Source organism: Cuculus canorus, chromosome 2, assembly GCF_017976375.1.
Source record: "Cuculus canorus isolate bCucCan1 chromosome 2, bCucCan1.pri, whole genome shotgun sequence".
Taxonomy (NCBI): domain Eukaryota; kingdom Metazoa; phylum Chordata; class Aves; order Cuculiformes; family Cuculidae; genus Cuculus; species Cuculus canorus.
The window spans coordinates 66,034,220-66,050,267 of NC_071402.1; the positions used below are offsets into that span (position 1 = coordinate 66,034,220).

At 38.2% G+C, this 16,048-nt stretch overlaps 1 protein-coding gene across 2 annotated transcripts in view; it reads right to left on the minus strand.

The window, feature by feature from the left end:
- Positions 1 to 16,048, minus strand: part of GABBR2 (gamma-aminobutyric acid type B receptor subunit 2) — a 476,939-nt gene that overhangs the window by 449,079 nt on the left and 11,812 nt on the right. The window contains exon 1 of one of the 2 annotated variants that reach the window (XM_054057393.1): positions 13,011 to 13,352. The exons of the other annotated variant lie outside the window; for it this stretch is intronic. Within the exon in view, the coding sequence (XP_053913368.1) occupies positions 13,011 to 13,256 (246 nt within the window). The 5' untranslated portion in view covers positions 13,257 to 13,352. Of the gene's footprint in view, positions 1 to 13,010; positions 13,353 to 16,048 lie in introns of those variants that run through there. 2 annotated transcript variants of the gene reach the window in all.

A 16,048-nucleotide genomic window follows, 5' to 3' on the forward strand; every position in this document is an offset into this window, starting at 1 on the left:
CATGAATTGCACACTGTTACCAGAGGTAAATTAAAAAGCCTCTTCAGAAATAAATGCTCGATCTCTTCACCATCATAAAGAAGACTCAAAGTTTCAGATAGATAAAATACATTCATTAAGATAAATCTGAAGTTGTTAACAAGGCATATTTCTTCAAAGTCAAATGGCACAATATAAAGAAAACATCTACTCTGCACAGGAAAAGAAGGCAGGAATTTAAGTTTCACTGTGAAAGGGCTGACAAGTACTATGCTCCTTACTTGATTGCTACACATTATGAATCTCTTTCATATTTTTCTAGTATTATGCTGTACAGAGATTCAAGTCATGACTCAGACTGCAAGATATCGTGAAACTGAACCTAATCATAACTATTTTTTATTGCTTATTTGCCTTTTGATATCTGAACACATTCCTACTGCCTTTTCAAGTTTTACTCTCTAACCACGAGTCTGTAAGTCTGGTTTTAAAAGAAAACATTAAAGTGGCTTCCTGACCATTCACCACAACACCTTCCTCACCACTGCCAGCACTCACTTCAGAGCTCTCTCCTACATGTTTTTCTCTTGTGTGCTATAGAAATTCTCCAAGACAGCAGCTTCATTTCGAGGACCCACCTTATGCTCTAAAAAAGCCATGTTTGGGCAGCCCTAAGTCAAAGGATGGAAAGAGGATCTGGGGCAACCTCTATGTGAAATAATAATAGAAGTAGCAATTTTATAATATATATCAGTCAAAAATATAATATAATAATATATAATATATAATATATAATATATAATATATAATATATAATATATAATATATAATATTATATAATATATAATGTATAATATTATATATATTTTATATATTATATATAATATTATATATAATATATATTTTATATATATTATATAATATATTATATATATAATATATATCAGTCCGGGTGTGACTCACCTTTGCATTATGAATTGGGTAATAAAAAAAGTGGACTGACTAACACTCAAATAAGATAAGCAGTACTGAGAATCTATGTGAAGTCAGAAGTGAAGCCAGAAACCAGTCATGGGGTACTACTTGTGATGTTTGGGCCAATCGATATTTAATTAACCCCAGTAAAAACAAACAGGAAAAAAAGAAAGCTTGGTGTTTTTTAGGGGAACTCAGTTGAGTAAGTCTTCTGGAATGTGATGCTTAGGATTAGCCATCTCTTTCAAATCAGGTAGCATGGGGATTTGATTGGATCCCAGTTGTACAAGTGCCTCTTCTGACTGATGGATCCACAAGCCTCTGACGACCCTCATAATCCAATTTCTATTATTCCTGTACTCATATTTATGATAGAGCAGAATACAGCTCATGTACAGATGTATCACTGATTTATCTAATATCTGTTTATAATATTGTATTCAGTATTTGCCATTTCATTTGTTATGCATTGCAATTTGATATCAATGCACAGCCTCCCTGATGCCTCCGCCCACTGAGTGGGAATTTTAATTGAAAACTAAACTTGAACTCACTTGAAAGATCTGAAATTTAGCATATAATTTTATATTATCTCACCAAATTAATTACATATGATTACACATGTGTGACAGGATGGTCTGAACTGTGGCTGAAGTACCGCAGTGATGATAAACAACAAAATTGGTAAGTTTGTGAAAGGTAATTAGACTGTAAAAGGAACAATGTCAGAACAGTCCTATTTAACATTTTAATTTTTATATGGAAGAAATAAACAACTGGTTAATTTCCTCGAAACTTGCTGATGCTATTAAACTGGCTGCTACTGAGGATAATAATGAAGACAAGGAAATAATAGCAAAGAACTTAGTTTAGAAATATGTTTAGAAAACAACAAAAGAGATTAAATTCTGGAAGCTGTAAAATCATTAATTAGCAAACGCATTCTGCAAAATGAAGGTATTCAATAACAAAAACAAATTTGAACACAGTGCTAGAAGCACTGGAAGCAGAAAATTAGACGAACACGAAGTCTATGGTGAAGTTAAACAGAACAAATATTACTTAACCCAGGCAGATGCTGGGAGGCAGCAGTTCCTCAGGTGAAAGGATGCATTACCATTAGTGCCTTTAATTCTCAGACAGTAAAAGAATGGTCTGTCATGTAAAAACCTAGATGATATCCAGGCACTGCATAGCCACAGGCACAGACTTCAAGGTATTCCCTAGATTAAGGACCACTTTGCAAACAGGAAAGAGTAAGAAAGCTATAAATGCATAAATATGCAAAGCAGCTGATCAACAAGCTAATTATCTTCATGTATCTGAATAGTACAAACAACAAATTCCTACCTATGTGCCCAGATACATAGTGTAATTCATTTGATCAAATGTACACAGTTACACTAAATATTCTAGGTTAATTTTATAGGCAGTGGAAAGCAACTGCCTAAATCTGTCTAATCCTAAAGCAGACAATGAGATGTCTTGACTATAAAGGCTGACCAGCTCAGATACACATATCTAAAAATAAGTATGATGAATCAGACATCATCTTTGTATCCATCATCACCTAGTTTAGTTCAGCTTTGCTGAGTCCTATTCATACATATGGATCCTGGTCATGGATCAGGGATTAGGAAGGGAGAGGAAGTATTTAGGAGCTTTGTAAGGCTAAACTAGCAGTGCTTAGGTAAAAGTAAGAATGAAAGAATTCTCAATAACTATGAAGGCAGAAAGCCCTACAAATGTATTAGAAAGTAGTTGTTTGAATAAAAAGTAATGGGATTTTTAGAAATGCCATCATTTCAAATTAGATAATTTTATTGAAAGTAGCTCTCTTTCAGTGATTTGAAGTAATGTCTATAAAGTATAAGAGCTCTCACACAGGAGAGATGATGCCTAATGGTAGACAACAGTCATTTGGACTTTATAGTCAGAATTACCCACAGTTCCACAACTTTTCCTGTAATACTACATTTACACATGCAGGCTTTTTAGGTAAGCTTAAAGTCAAAGTATGCAACATGTCTACCATATCGTTTTTATTGAGAGAACTGCATATATACATATGCAATGTTTTGCAACATATGCAATCTTTCACTGATACGTGAAAGACTGTAAAATCTTAAAATATCATCAGTTTCTTATGCTAATGATTTTTTTGTCATCAGGGAAATAGGTTTCTAATTTATCTCAAGCAGAAAAGGTCATACTGTGATTCTGTCTATCAAGAAAATTCAGACTGAAACAATTACAATTTAAACTCCTTATACTTTATGAAGACAGCAAGAGTGTCAGCATTATTCCAAGTGCTCTAGATGCACTGACAAATCAAGGGCATGTCAGAGTTCCTAAAAACAGTTTTACCTTCCTATACAATTCTAAAATAAATAGCGTTCTTCTCCTATATCAGATTTGTATCCCTCTTGTTCTTTGGACCTTAGCACATCAGTAGAAACAGCAGAGCCAATTGCTATGGGAACCATGCTTCTACAGTGTGAGGGTGAAGGAGAAGTCAAGTAGGGGAACGGAGAATGGTGATACTTTTCTGCTTTCTCTACAGGAAGCTCATTCAGTGAGTGATGTAACTCCTGGAAATTCTGTCTTGCAGCAAGAAAATAAAAGCACTTTGTCATTTATCACGGTCAATAGAAGATGGTGAAATGAACACGATCCACAATCATCTATAGTGAGATGACAGTATGATCTTAAATCTAATGGATATAGTATTATATGTAACAACTGAAATATGAAATCAGCATATTATATGTAACAACTGAAATATGAAATCAGCAAAGTTTAAACAGAAATAACATGTGAAATTGCCTATCAGTACGACTTTGCAAAATATGCAGTAAATTCTTCACTCTTGGAAGACTCTGAATAAAAATTGCATTTATTTCAGAAAGATAAATTACAGTTCTGAGGGAGACTGGTGAACCTGATATAAGAATCACTTGATGGATAGAGTAAATGCTCCATGGACGTTCAGGCTAATGTAGTTAAGATTTACGTATTTTGCAAATTAATCTATAGGTAGATTTTGACGAAATTCTGACAGACAACAGTAACAACAAAAACTAGAAACAAAGAACCAGCAGTTTTTATTATAAGCACACACCACTCAGCCTACTAACACTCCTACCACCATCGCCATTATTGCCAAGGTTATTGTAGCAGAATTGTTATCGATTCACCAATATCTACATGCAAGTATCCCTTGCAAGGTCTACATGTTTTGTTTTGGGTTTCAGTCATCCGGTTTTCTCTGCTTTTTGCAGGTGAGGTTCTTGGACCTTCCTGCCCATTCCTCCCATGTTTTCCCATGTGGAAAGTTCCCCATACAACCTTTTAATTCCAAAAATAAATGCTTGGCACTTCTCTAGGCTTGGTAAACCATGCCCATATTACAGCACCACTTTGACTGCAGCTACTAGCACACCAAACTTAAGACGAATGTCCCCCTGACTTTTGTATCTTATTGCATTTCCACCCATTCCACAGGTTAAATGTCTTACTTATTTCACTCCTTACTGACAAGTTTATATTGAGGTTCATTATTCTGGCAGGGGCTGTGATTTCTGGCTATGTAGGCTTGAAGATCAGACCTTTCTAAGGCACCTTTACCTTGTCACCATTCAGTAAAACAGTCCTTTGGGTAAATGAGAATCAGATCAAGAGTATTCTTCCCATTGTAACACAAGTACCTGCATGACTGCTTGTATCAGTAAGGTTTTAATAATTTAATAGGTATCATGAATCTTGCAAACCAATTCCAGCTGCCTGTCAGTTCTTCATGAGAGTTCTCTTATTTCATTTGATATTGGAACAACATTGGAACAAAATGGTGAATGTAATCTGACATTCTTGCCTTCATAGTAAAAATTAATAAATATTTAGTTGGACAGCATTTAATCAGAAAACTGAGAAAAATCACAAAAAACTCATTATTTTCCTTAGCATCATTTTCAGAAATTTTTCCATTTCAGCCTGCAATCTATGAAATACCCTCCATAAAGTTCAGCAGCAAGACCAGCTTCACTCAGCAACAATAAGTCAATTCCGAATAAAAATCTGAATAAAAAATGGATTTCTCTCTTCTTCCTGTTACTAAATACCTCTGAAGTTAACATCCCTTCCTATAGCATCAAATCCCACTTCTTCAAATACAGCACTCTTCACAACATTTCAAAGTTCTTGTGGTTTAGATGGTACCAAGCCACACACTCTTAAAGGATTCCTGTGCTTGGAAACTGCTCATGAGATATTGGGATGACACTTTTTCCTGTTCCTTCTCTTTTTAAAATCCTGTGAAACGCCTACTTCCACTTCACAACATTTCATGAGCCTCCTGTTGATGACTCCTCTCTCTTGGATCCCTGCCTCTCCCACTTACTGTGGGCAGATGAGAGAGAAACCATAGCGCACTCAGAGTCAGTGGTTACGGGCAGAAGAAGGGAGCTCTAGAATAGTAATGATGTGACCCCAGATAACACATAGTAACTGTGAGCAAGAAGACCCCTGCAGTGGAAAATCAGGATAGTAGCCACAGCTGGAGGAAAGGACTGCGTACTTCGACTATGATGGACAGAAGATTTGGAGAATAACCAGAAGAACTGGGTATGAAAAGCCTCAGACAACAGTGCTTCACTCCTTTTTCATCCCAGATTCCTTCTGTATGTTTAAAGTATTTACTATGCCTCTGTGTCAAGCAAGAAAAAGTTTCTAACAGCATAGTATCAGTTGGTATCTGACATGGATAACTGGTGCCTGCAAGTGAAAGACATTTTTATTTTAAAAGGGTGAGAGGAACCCTGGTTTACTTCTCCTGATGTGGTGTTAGCTGTACAGTAATTCACCTACTCAGAACTACTTGTAAGGCTGCTATACTTTAGCCGACCTGCCAATGATACAGAACAATATTTTTTAAAATATTCCTTGCCTTCAAAAGCAAAACTGGTCCCTGCGTTGCTTTAGCACTGCTTTACAGTAAAAGCTAAGAAAATTGCAAGATGTGTCTAAGAATGACAGCAGAATGAAGACATTACTGCTGACTGCACAAGTCATAAATCAAAATAATGTAAATTGCTCCAAGAGCAATACTATGCACCAGAGACTTGAATTCATTCAAACAAAACATATCAGCATAAAACTTGCACTGAAGTTGCCATAAATAAAGTGGTCTTAAATGCACTAATTTTTCCAGAATCTCATTGTTCTGATGGATCTCCATTTTCATGTTAGAATCTGAAAAGAGGCATTTTATTAAACTTTTACAATAAAGAGTATAAAATACATATCTGTGTAGAATTTCACACAAGCAAAACATCCATTAGGAGACATTAGCAGGGAAGTGCAGAACAGGAGTGATTTTGTGAAGAAATCTGCAAGGTTTTTATATGTTATTTGGAACAGAAAATCCTAAACATTGAATTTCTTCATGCAAGAGAATTCTGGAAATAATCGATTTTGTGCTGATTGAGATGTCTAATCCACACAAAAAACCATAATTTAAATTTTGACTTTTTTATTTTGAATTTTAATGTAAAATATAGCTCAAACCTCTCTACCATGTCAATTGAAATTCATTTTGAAAGGAAAACACAAGCATATATCATTCAAAAAATGCTGTCAAGACAATCTAAACTCTCCTTTGGCTTTTGGAATTAAGGCTTGGTGCTAGTAACATGATTTCACAGTCCTCATGATTTTGAAAGAAAATGTGCTCTGCGTGAATAGTTCTCACAATTTTCTCCTTATATGAGAGTCAAAAGTAAGACCAGAGAGCAGGATATTGTTTCACCACTGTCATAATATTTCATTTATGAATACGCTACAAATGGTGAAGCATATTCGTGCCACTGCCTGGCGCCACGTGGCAGTAGCAAGCCCTTCTTCAGCTCAAGTGAAGGGTGGCCCGGGTGCCTACAGGGTGGGGATGGAGCAGCCTCCCAGTCTTCATGCCCAGCTGCAGTGCTGCCACCACCCAAGTTTCCAGCAGATGATATGGCTTTGCTGACCTGGTTTCCAGGTTGCCTGGACAGATAGAAGAGACCAAAGAAGCATTTTCTTGTAACCAATAAAGATGAAGTGGGGGAGGTGGAAAGTGAGTTCTCTGGACCATCTGCTGAAATCCCACTGAAAGCCACAGGTGATGGAAATGCATTGTTACTACAGCTTTTTACATTAAAATTCTCACAGACATCCAAGGTAGGCTTAGCTGACGCAACACAGATTTCCACATAGGAGACATCTACATCTATACTAGTCAGCTGAGGCTCCCTTTATACTTCATGGAGAGAAATAAGCTTTCTTTAGGATACAATTCTTTTTATCTTAAAATAGTCACCTAAAATAGGTCAGATGAATTTTTCCATATAGAAGTGCCTACTCCTCGATGGTACAGGAAATCCCACCTCACTAGCTAAAAGGAGATATCCCCAGCCCGGACCTCCAAAACCAGGTGAAGCCCAGACCTAGCAGAGTTGTTCTGCCCTGGACATGCCTGGAAATACTCCCTTGACTTCACAGCACCAAACCCCTCTCTGAGACTGTCAACCCTCACTTGATCCACCAATCAACCTCTGCTCAAATTCCTTATGGCTCAGAAGCAGTGTTTTGATGTTCTGGTGGGCTGGCAGTAGCCCAGTGGTTCCAGCAGGCTTTGCGCCTCAGGAGATTCTCTCAGCCCAGGGTTCAAGCCTGCAGCTCCCTCTGGCTCACTTTTTCCTATAAAAACTGAAGCCATCCTCAAGCTGGTGGGATGCTGTAAGTGAAAGGGGCAAAAAAGGCTCGCACCTGCAAGGAGGAGATGACAGAACTAGTAACCAAAACTGACCAGCAGAGTATTCCATCCCATATACACCACACTCAATATAAAACTGAGGTAGCACAAGGGTCAGACTCTTTTCCTCGATGGCCAGCATCCAATAGGGACCTTGTCTGTCTTTTTCCCCTCTGATTCCAGACTCATGCATTCCCGAATCCAGTTCCTGAGCCCAGCTCCCTCCTGCCACTGAGTCCAGCGCAGGACCTTTCCCTGTGCCTGCTCAGTAGCATCTGTAGTGACTATATAGTCTAGTAGATATATGTATATATCTTATTATTTTCTTATCAACAGTATTATATTTATTATTATTGTTGTTTCATTAACTCTGTTTTAATTTTCGCTTCCAACCCACAAGTCTTTTTCTCTTACTTGCTTTTCCCTCTTCCCTAGGCGGGAGGGGAAGGGAATTGCAATCACTACTGCTCATGTTTAGCTTCCTGTCAAGGTGAGCTGAAGCAGAACCATGGCAAGCAGTAACAGGAAAACAAAAAAAATGCCAAGCCCAAAGAATTTTTCTTACATCATATGTCTGCGTATACACCATTCATATATACAAGGTACATTATACTGAGCAACTCCAAAGGCCTGAAATAAACGGTGACACCAAGAAGACAAAGTAAAAAGACATCAATGAATGATGAGTCCTTTGGGGCCAAAAGGTAGGAAGGACTACCTCTCTTTTTGCTGCATAAGTATTAGCTCAAATAACAAGTAGGCAGGGTTAACATAAGGCAACTGTTCTGTACCCTTTGCACTTATCTGAACCTCTGCTGCACTGAGAAGTGAAACATTAGAATAAAACTGAAACTGGGTACCTTTGGTGGAGGTTCCCAAGAATAGGTTATAAGGAATTCAGTCAGGCTCACCTACTTTTTCTTAAATATATGATTTGGAAAACAAAGAGCTATTGCCGGGAATCATAATAAAGACTTTTTTAGAGGGAAAAAATAGATAACAGAACACCTTTTCTTCTTGTTTTCAGTTAGACAGTTCTAATAATAGGGATACTGATACAGCAGTTTAGGAAAGCTAAAATTAGCATTTGACAAGTACTCTACGGTTCACATTTTTCATGCTTGCAACACAGTATTGAGAAACTGTGTTCTCTAGGAGGCAAAATACAATACCTTGCTCACGTGAATGGTACATGTCAAGAACTGACTTACCAAACATATGGTCTACTAATAACTTCCTAGGACAACAATCAAAAGTTTCCAAAAGGTTAAGTCTCCACCAAATGTGAATGACATGATGCTTCTTCTCCCCATGCCTATCCTGGCAGATGATTTTATAAAGCATCTTTTATAGAAGACATGAACGTACAAGATGGAGTTACAGACCATATGCAATGAGTTTCACAAAGAAAACCAATAGTTATTTTTTCTTGTCTATGAAAGAATACTGTAATTAATAAATGATATTGTATGTTAAAGCCATTGCAAAATGTCTGTTCTTTTTACTTGCTTTTAAGCAGAATGTCTTGTACACATACAGTTCAGAAAACTTAGCACAATGCTCCACTTGGCTGCACCTGGAGTCTGAAGTAGAACTTTTTTTTCCTTATTTAGGTAGGATAAGAAAACAAGCATGCCTTGAAATTTCCACCACAGAAATAATTTGCTTATCAATGTCACTTTCAGTGACTGTTTCATTGCTGTTTGTTGTTTTTATTAACAAGCACATAAAGGCATTCCTTATATAAGCTGACATACAGCCATCATGTTATTGTGTCATTCCCTTACAAAGGAACCAGTTTACCAAAGAAAAGACAACCAGCCTTTAAGTCAGATCGGGACATGTTGTATCATCCCTGTCAGAGATGATACACATTGGGATAGACTCAGCAAAGTGACAACAAGCAGTATGAGTGCAAATCAGCACTACTCAGAAAATCCCAGCAGTACTATTTGTACGCTCAACCCATGTCCCAGTTACAGTACGAGAACACTTCCTGTTAACATCACCACTAATCAAAGTACTGGCTTCGTAGTCCTTGTACTGGCTACTAACTCACAGAAAACTAGGTAAGAAAAGATGAATAATTCTGAAGGACCAAAATATTGCTCTTTATCCATCAGTGAAACTATTTTTAGATTTGCCTAAGCCTGTAAGAATCCACTAGCCTAGTCACCCTGAGGATGGCAGAGAAGGACAGCCTCCAGATGTCAGCCATATGGTCAAAGACAGAAATACAGCGATACGCAGACAGCTCAATTATACCTCACTGTCCTCCCCCATGAGCTAAAATCTCAGGGGTATCATTTCCCTTATTACACTAAAAAGCTGCTCCATGGGTGGATTCACAAATCTGCAGAAGCAGTTTTTCTGCCTTCCCACACATTTTGTCCAAAACTTCAAGCATAGGGGTCTTCACACAACCTAAGTCCAGCCCTGCTTCAGTTAGAGGGAGGAAACACATCAGACCCCCCTCCAAGATAGCCCTGCTTGGGGTGGCTGGAAAAGAGAGATGTATCAGGCCTGTTAACACTGTCCTTCTGGAATAAATAAATAAATAAATATTGCAGACATAGATGTACCATTTAAGGGATAAGCAGCCATCTAACAAACTAGAAGATCATTTTCATTTGCTTGCTCTGCATCCTTAGTGAATATTTAAGCAGTTTTTAGGTGGAAATGCTATCTCAGGAATGTTCAAGAGTTTCCCACTTCCGAGAAATTGACAACATGGTAATTAGGAAACGCATGTTAATCGTAAGAGACCTGAAAGAAATCAGTCAAAGAAAGCATTCAGTTTTCAGCTCAGTGCCAAAGCCACCAGGTTATGAAGTACTTTGCTGAAGAAAGTTTTCCCAAAGGCTCCTGCTGAAACAGCTTCATTTAACACAAAGAACTCGGACAGCTCTTGCAAGAGTGCTCCCTTTGCCTCATAGTTACCATTCACATTCTGGACTAGTGACAGCTTAATTAGCCGTAATATAACAGTAGCAAAAGACAAGACTGAGAACCCTCCCCAAAACACCCTATCATGCAGTAGGGCAGTGCTCTCTCAGGGGAGGCGGAGGACATGGATTCTAAACCCCAGGGGCCCAGGACAGAATGCTTCCTTGATGAATGAAGATACAACGCTTTTCAAGCCTTATGCAGCATCTTACATTGGGTGACATGATTTCCATTTCTTATTTCAGCAAAAGCAATGCAAATATTTTTTGAAGCAATTTTTCTCTCTTCCTAGTTAACTACGCCAAAAAGTCAATTATCTGTCCAACTCCTGAAAGATCTCACATCCAAAGAGCCAAGCATCTATGTTTTCTACTTAGAAAGAAAGTTAATGGAAAGGTTGTATAAGGTCACATATGGCAGATCTGGGCTCATAACATTAATAAACAGAATCAGCTCTCTCAATCCATACTGTTCCTGAGAAATTATAAAATCTAAGGACCTCTGTAGCTTCTCTGTAATCAGTACTTAAAACTTGAGATTAAGAGCTCTATTCTCAGAACCAAGAAGAAAAAGCACAAAACTTAATGCCCCGCATTTTGTTAAACTCTCACACGTCATCATGACATGTCTTATTGCAGGGGTTATTTCAAAAAGATAATTATATATTACTTCAATACTTCCGTTCAAATCATAGTGGTCAGTGCAACACAGCTGCGGTTCTGCAATTCAAATCTATGCAACGGTTACATGAGGGAAAAGTATTTTGAAGTTGCTCCTAGAAGTGGAAACTATGCAAACACAATTAACAAATGAACACCTACCTACACCCCCCAGCCCAAATGAACCAAGATTAAAAGCCCTGAATCTGGGCAAATGTTGGTAGGTTTTAATTGCTGCCCATTTGAACTCTACACTTTCCAGTTATTTAAGCTGAAACGCTTCTGCACATCTTCATCTTTTTACATGACAAACTAATATGCATGCATTTTTCAGGACTACATATCTATAATTACATATCCAGCAGGACCTTATAAACAAATAAATAAAACAGTGAATTGTATTTAAAGGAATTTACAAGACAGACATTTCCATAACAAGTATATGCAGCTGATACATTCATGGTACGTTATTAAACATGGAACCTATCCTCAAGTAACTTTCTAGCATATGGGATCATGTTTGTTACATGTTACACACTTCAAAAATTACAGAAGTGCTTATGAACCCATGCACAACTAAAACTACATTAGAATTTCTCCCTTGGATAATTTTCTAGAGCTTCAAAATAAGATATATAACACCTTTTCTCCATTATATAATGCAGTGCAACTGTTATTGGTGTAATAATGTCAAATTTTAATAACTTAATCGTAACAGTATAGTCTATGTTCAAAGGTTTATAGCTAAGCAAATATTTTTAGATGCAGTACTTTGGAACTTTAAAATATTAAGCAGTTCCCTACTGTATAATGGAGACTGTATGCACACATGCATATAAGTGTGTATGAGTCTGAGGGCATCTGCTCTACAACATGCCTCCGATGCGGGAGACAGAAGTTCAAGTTAGTGAAAATCTCCTAAAGAACAGGGTTGCGGTTCCAGATCATCCTGAAATGTGAGTATCTCCTCTTAATTTTGTCACAGTTATTTTGGCCAGTCTAAGAGACAGGCCTTAGAAATTAATTGTCTTAATTAGATTTCTGCACAGAAGATAAAGAGACATCTCAGTCTGAGAAGAATAAGTAAAAACACAGCTCTTCTCAAATTTGAAAGTATTACAATGACAGATACCATCTAAATACTATTTATATCTAGCTCCTCGGAACCCTCACCTCTTGTATCAGCCCTTAACTCTTCCCTGAACCAGCAAGCAAGGCTTTACACAGGCAAACACCCTGCCCCGATGATGCAGCACAGAGCTCTTTCCTGCTCACACAGAAGCAGAAATAGAAGGCAGCTGTCACCAGAGAAAGCAGGAAGAGTAAGACACAGAAGACAGTACAGAAGAACAGAGCAACTCTGCAAGCCATGAATTTGGAGAATGCTTGCTGGGTACCTCAGAAGCACCTGAAAAGCCATAGGTGTTTGCCATTCCTCCTAATTTGTGCACTTTCCTGCTTCTAGCACCAGCAGGCACGATTGCACCATAAGACCCTTGTCACAGTCAAACATCTACCTAACAGCCCAAACTCTCCCAGACAGCCACGCTTGCTGTATTTCAGCACAGTGTGGGATTCACCAGGAAGGAATTCAGTCGCATGCCTTCAAAAGCATGACCACAGAGAAAGGTCAAACATTACACAACTCTACACCTACATCTATTTACCTGCGTGTCAAGGAATGATACCTGAAGTTCATAGTTCTTCAGCATCCATGAATGCTTGTATAAGTGTTTCAAGGCTAAATGAACAGCAGGCAACACACCTGCTGTTAGGTTTTTCCGATCAATCAGGCAGCTGGTGGGTGAAAGCCCAAGAAGAGAGAGGCGAATGCGATCCCGTTCCTCAGAGCACCTGATTATTAGTAACACAAACAACACCAGCACATCTAGTTTCCAGTTCCAGAAAACCATCTTTCTTTGTGCTTTGCTCTTTTTTCCTTCCCTACCCCTGCAGCCCACATCCCTGACAAACAGGCCTTAGATTTCCTGGTTGCCCGACATTTTGCAGCTTTCCTTTGCTTCAGTCAGCTGTGTCCCTCTAAGAAAGGAGCTAATTGTTATTAAGGGATAAAGACCTCTCTGCGGCTGGCTTTTCCAATTTGGACAGTAATCCAGCTCACAGCAGTGCTGTGATTCAATACTTCACAAGAATAATCTCCAGGCAAAGCGCTCTGCCAAGTCTAATTTTAAACATGTGTCATTTTAAACATTTCTGTAGCAGAAATTCTCATCCATAGGTGACAAATCAATAAACAAACTAGTATGATTCTTTTGAAAGTAGGTATTCCAGGAACTGATCAAAGTCGCCGCATACTGAACTCATATTTCCAGCAATCTCTGCAGCGCTGAGCAGAAAGATCGTTTCAGTTTGTTTTATCTTGCACATACCACATTTTCAATCGGTTTCATACAGACGAAGCAGAGACTGCGCATTCTCGACTATCAGTAATATTTTATATATTTCCAGTGCAAAAGCAGCATCAGCTCAAAGCTGTATATCCTCTGCCTGATTCTGCTTTGCTTAGAAACCCTATGCTTCCCTTAAAATCAGTGCAAGTTCTGAGCATATACAAAATTCAGACCTGTTCCTCCTATATACAGTCACATAGCTTTTGACAGGCATTTCACATATTGTCGTAGCTAGCTAAGTAATTTCATCATGCTATTTGCAGTTTTCCAAGTCATATGCCAGGCTATGGAATGGAACAGATGTTGTGCATGCAGAAAGACAGAGAAAATAGTAATGCAGGAGAAAGTCTGCTTTGCTGCAGGATATCCCATACTCACTAGGGTGAGAAGGGAGTAAATACGGGACCACCACACCAAAGAAGAACCTGCACCACTGTTCCCCAGCACGCACAGCCTACCTTACCATTCAGGCAAGCAGCATCCTTCCTGCCCCCTTCACAATGCACTCTACTCTCATAGAAGCAGCCACCTAGGTGATCCCTTTCCCTCCATGCAACTAGCCATGACTCCCCATCCCACTCATGCACAAAAAGCTCCTCCATACACACTGGGATGCTGTCAAAGGCAAAGGAGGGAAATGCAAGAGCCAAACACAAGGGCAGGCAGTGGAAGAACATCTGGTCTGGAAAATGCTTGTTTTCCCAAGAAGAAAAAAGCTCTGATTTTCAGTACAGTGTCATTATACATGCAGCTGAACAGCAAATTCTTTTGCCATCTTGTGCAAATTCAAGATTTCAAAAGAAATACCCTCTATCAAGCTGGCATGGAAACCCAAAACCTCAAAGGTTTCCATGACTCAATAATGTGCAAGAAAAATAAAATGGAAGGGCTCATAGACAGATATTTGATTTGGTATAAATCGCATCTGAAATTATATGTTCAGAACTTGGTAATTTATTCCGTGAATAGTTGACATTTCAAAACAACATATTAGTTTTCTATAGAAAGTAAGGGTGTTTTTTTAATTTTCAAAACATGGTCTTCCAGGTCAATAAATTATTTTGAAACTGATGTGCAATTCAAAAGCTTCTACAGAATATCTCCAAATAAAGTCTAATTATAAACATTCTAATTTATAATTACAATATAACATGACATGCAGGGATAGAAGTAAATATAAAAATAAATGTAAAAAGAGCAAAATAATATAATATTGGAAGAAGAAGCAATAAGTGTAAGCCTTGAGCCCAATGAACAGCCCCAAGCAAGAGATATGCTCAATTTAATACTAGCTGTCCACAGCGACTCATCTTCAAACATACTCGTAAAACTGTGTGGGCAAGAAAAGAGCCCCACCAATTATTATTTCTCTCCATGCATTCTTGGACACAAACACAAGATGAAATAGGAACACCTGATGCATAATCCTTTCTTCTTTTTGCCACCATTGCCTATAGTCAGAAAACAGCAAGATTGTACGGAGCCCTTCACGTGGGGAAGGAGATACCGCTTTTCTTCCTGTACAAGGCTGTGCTCAAATCAAATGCAGCTGGGTCAAAATTTATGATGGGAATTACCTAGACTGAGAAATTTAGCACATTAGCTAGGCACAACACTAAGTAGGAAGCACACTCTGTCAGCAGTCTTACACAGCAACAATTTAACACAATGACTTAATAGGCATTTTCTATTGCTTAGTCTTACGATTCTATAATGTGATTACTGAAAATATATTTTTTAAACACTTTTTAAACTCAGGATATGATTCTTCCTGGGCCGGTGTAGGCCAAGATGTTGTTCAAATCCCATTTAATACCTTTCTTAGAGGCTTAAACGGGATTTTGTTGGTGAATAGTTCTTGGACCAGCCTTCTTTAACAGTGTTATTTCAGCATTGACTACACTAAGGGAGAGAAGAGGAGGAAAGCAGGAGGCATTCATGCTGTCAAATCTCAGCAACTAAGGTGTTCTGAGCTGCTATTCTTCCTATGCCTACATCTTTTCACCAACTAAAGAGGGAACATGGGGCTCTGTGAGTCATAGCTTTGGCTCATATTTAGGTAACAAAAAAATGTGGTTTGAATATCCAATATCCTCTTCTGTGTTCAAAAAACAAATCTGCCATCACACCTCATTCAACCCCCACTGCCAATCAATGGCTTTACATTCATGAGAAAGCAATAGCGTATCAGGGGCTATGAAATCATTTTCAGCACCATATGGATGGACATACATTTTAAGAACATACATTTTAGGGAGCATCACCTCGTTCAACAGATACATGAACTGGTTTCA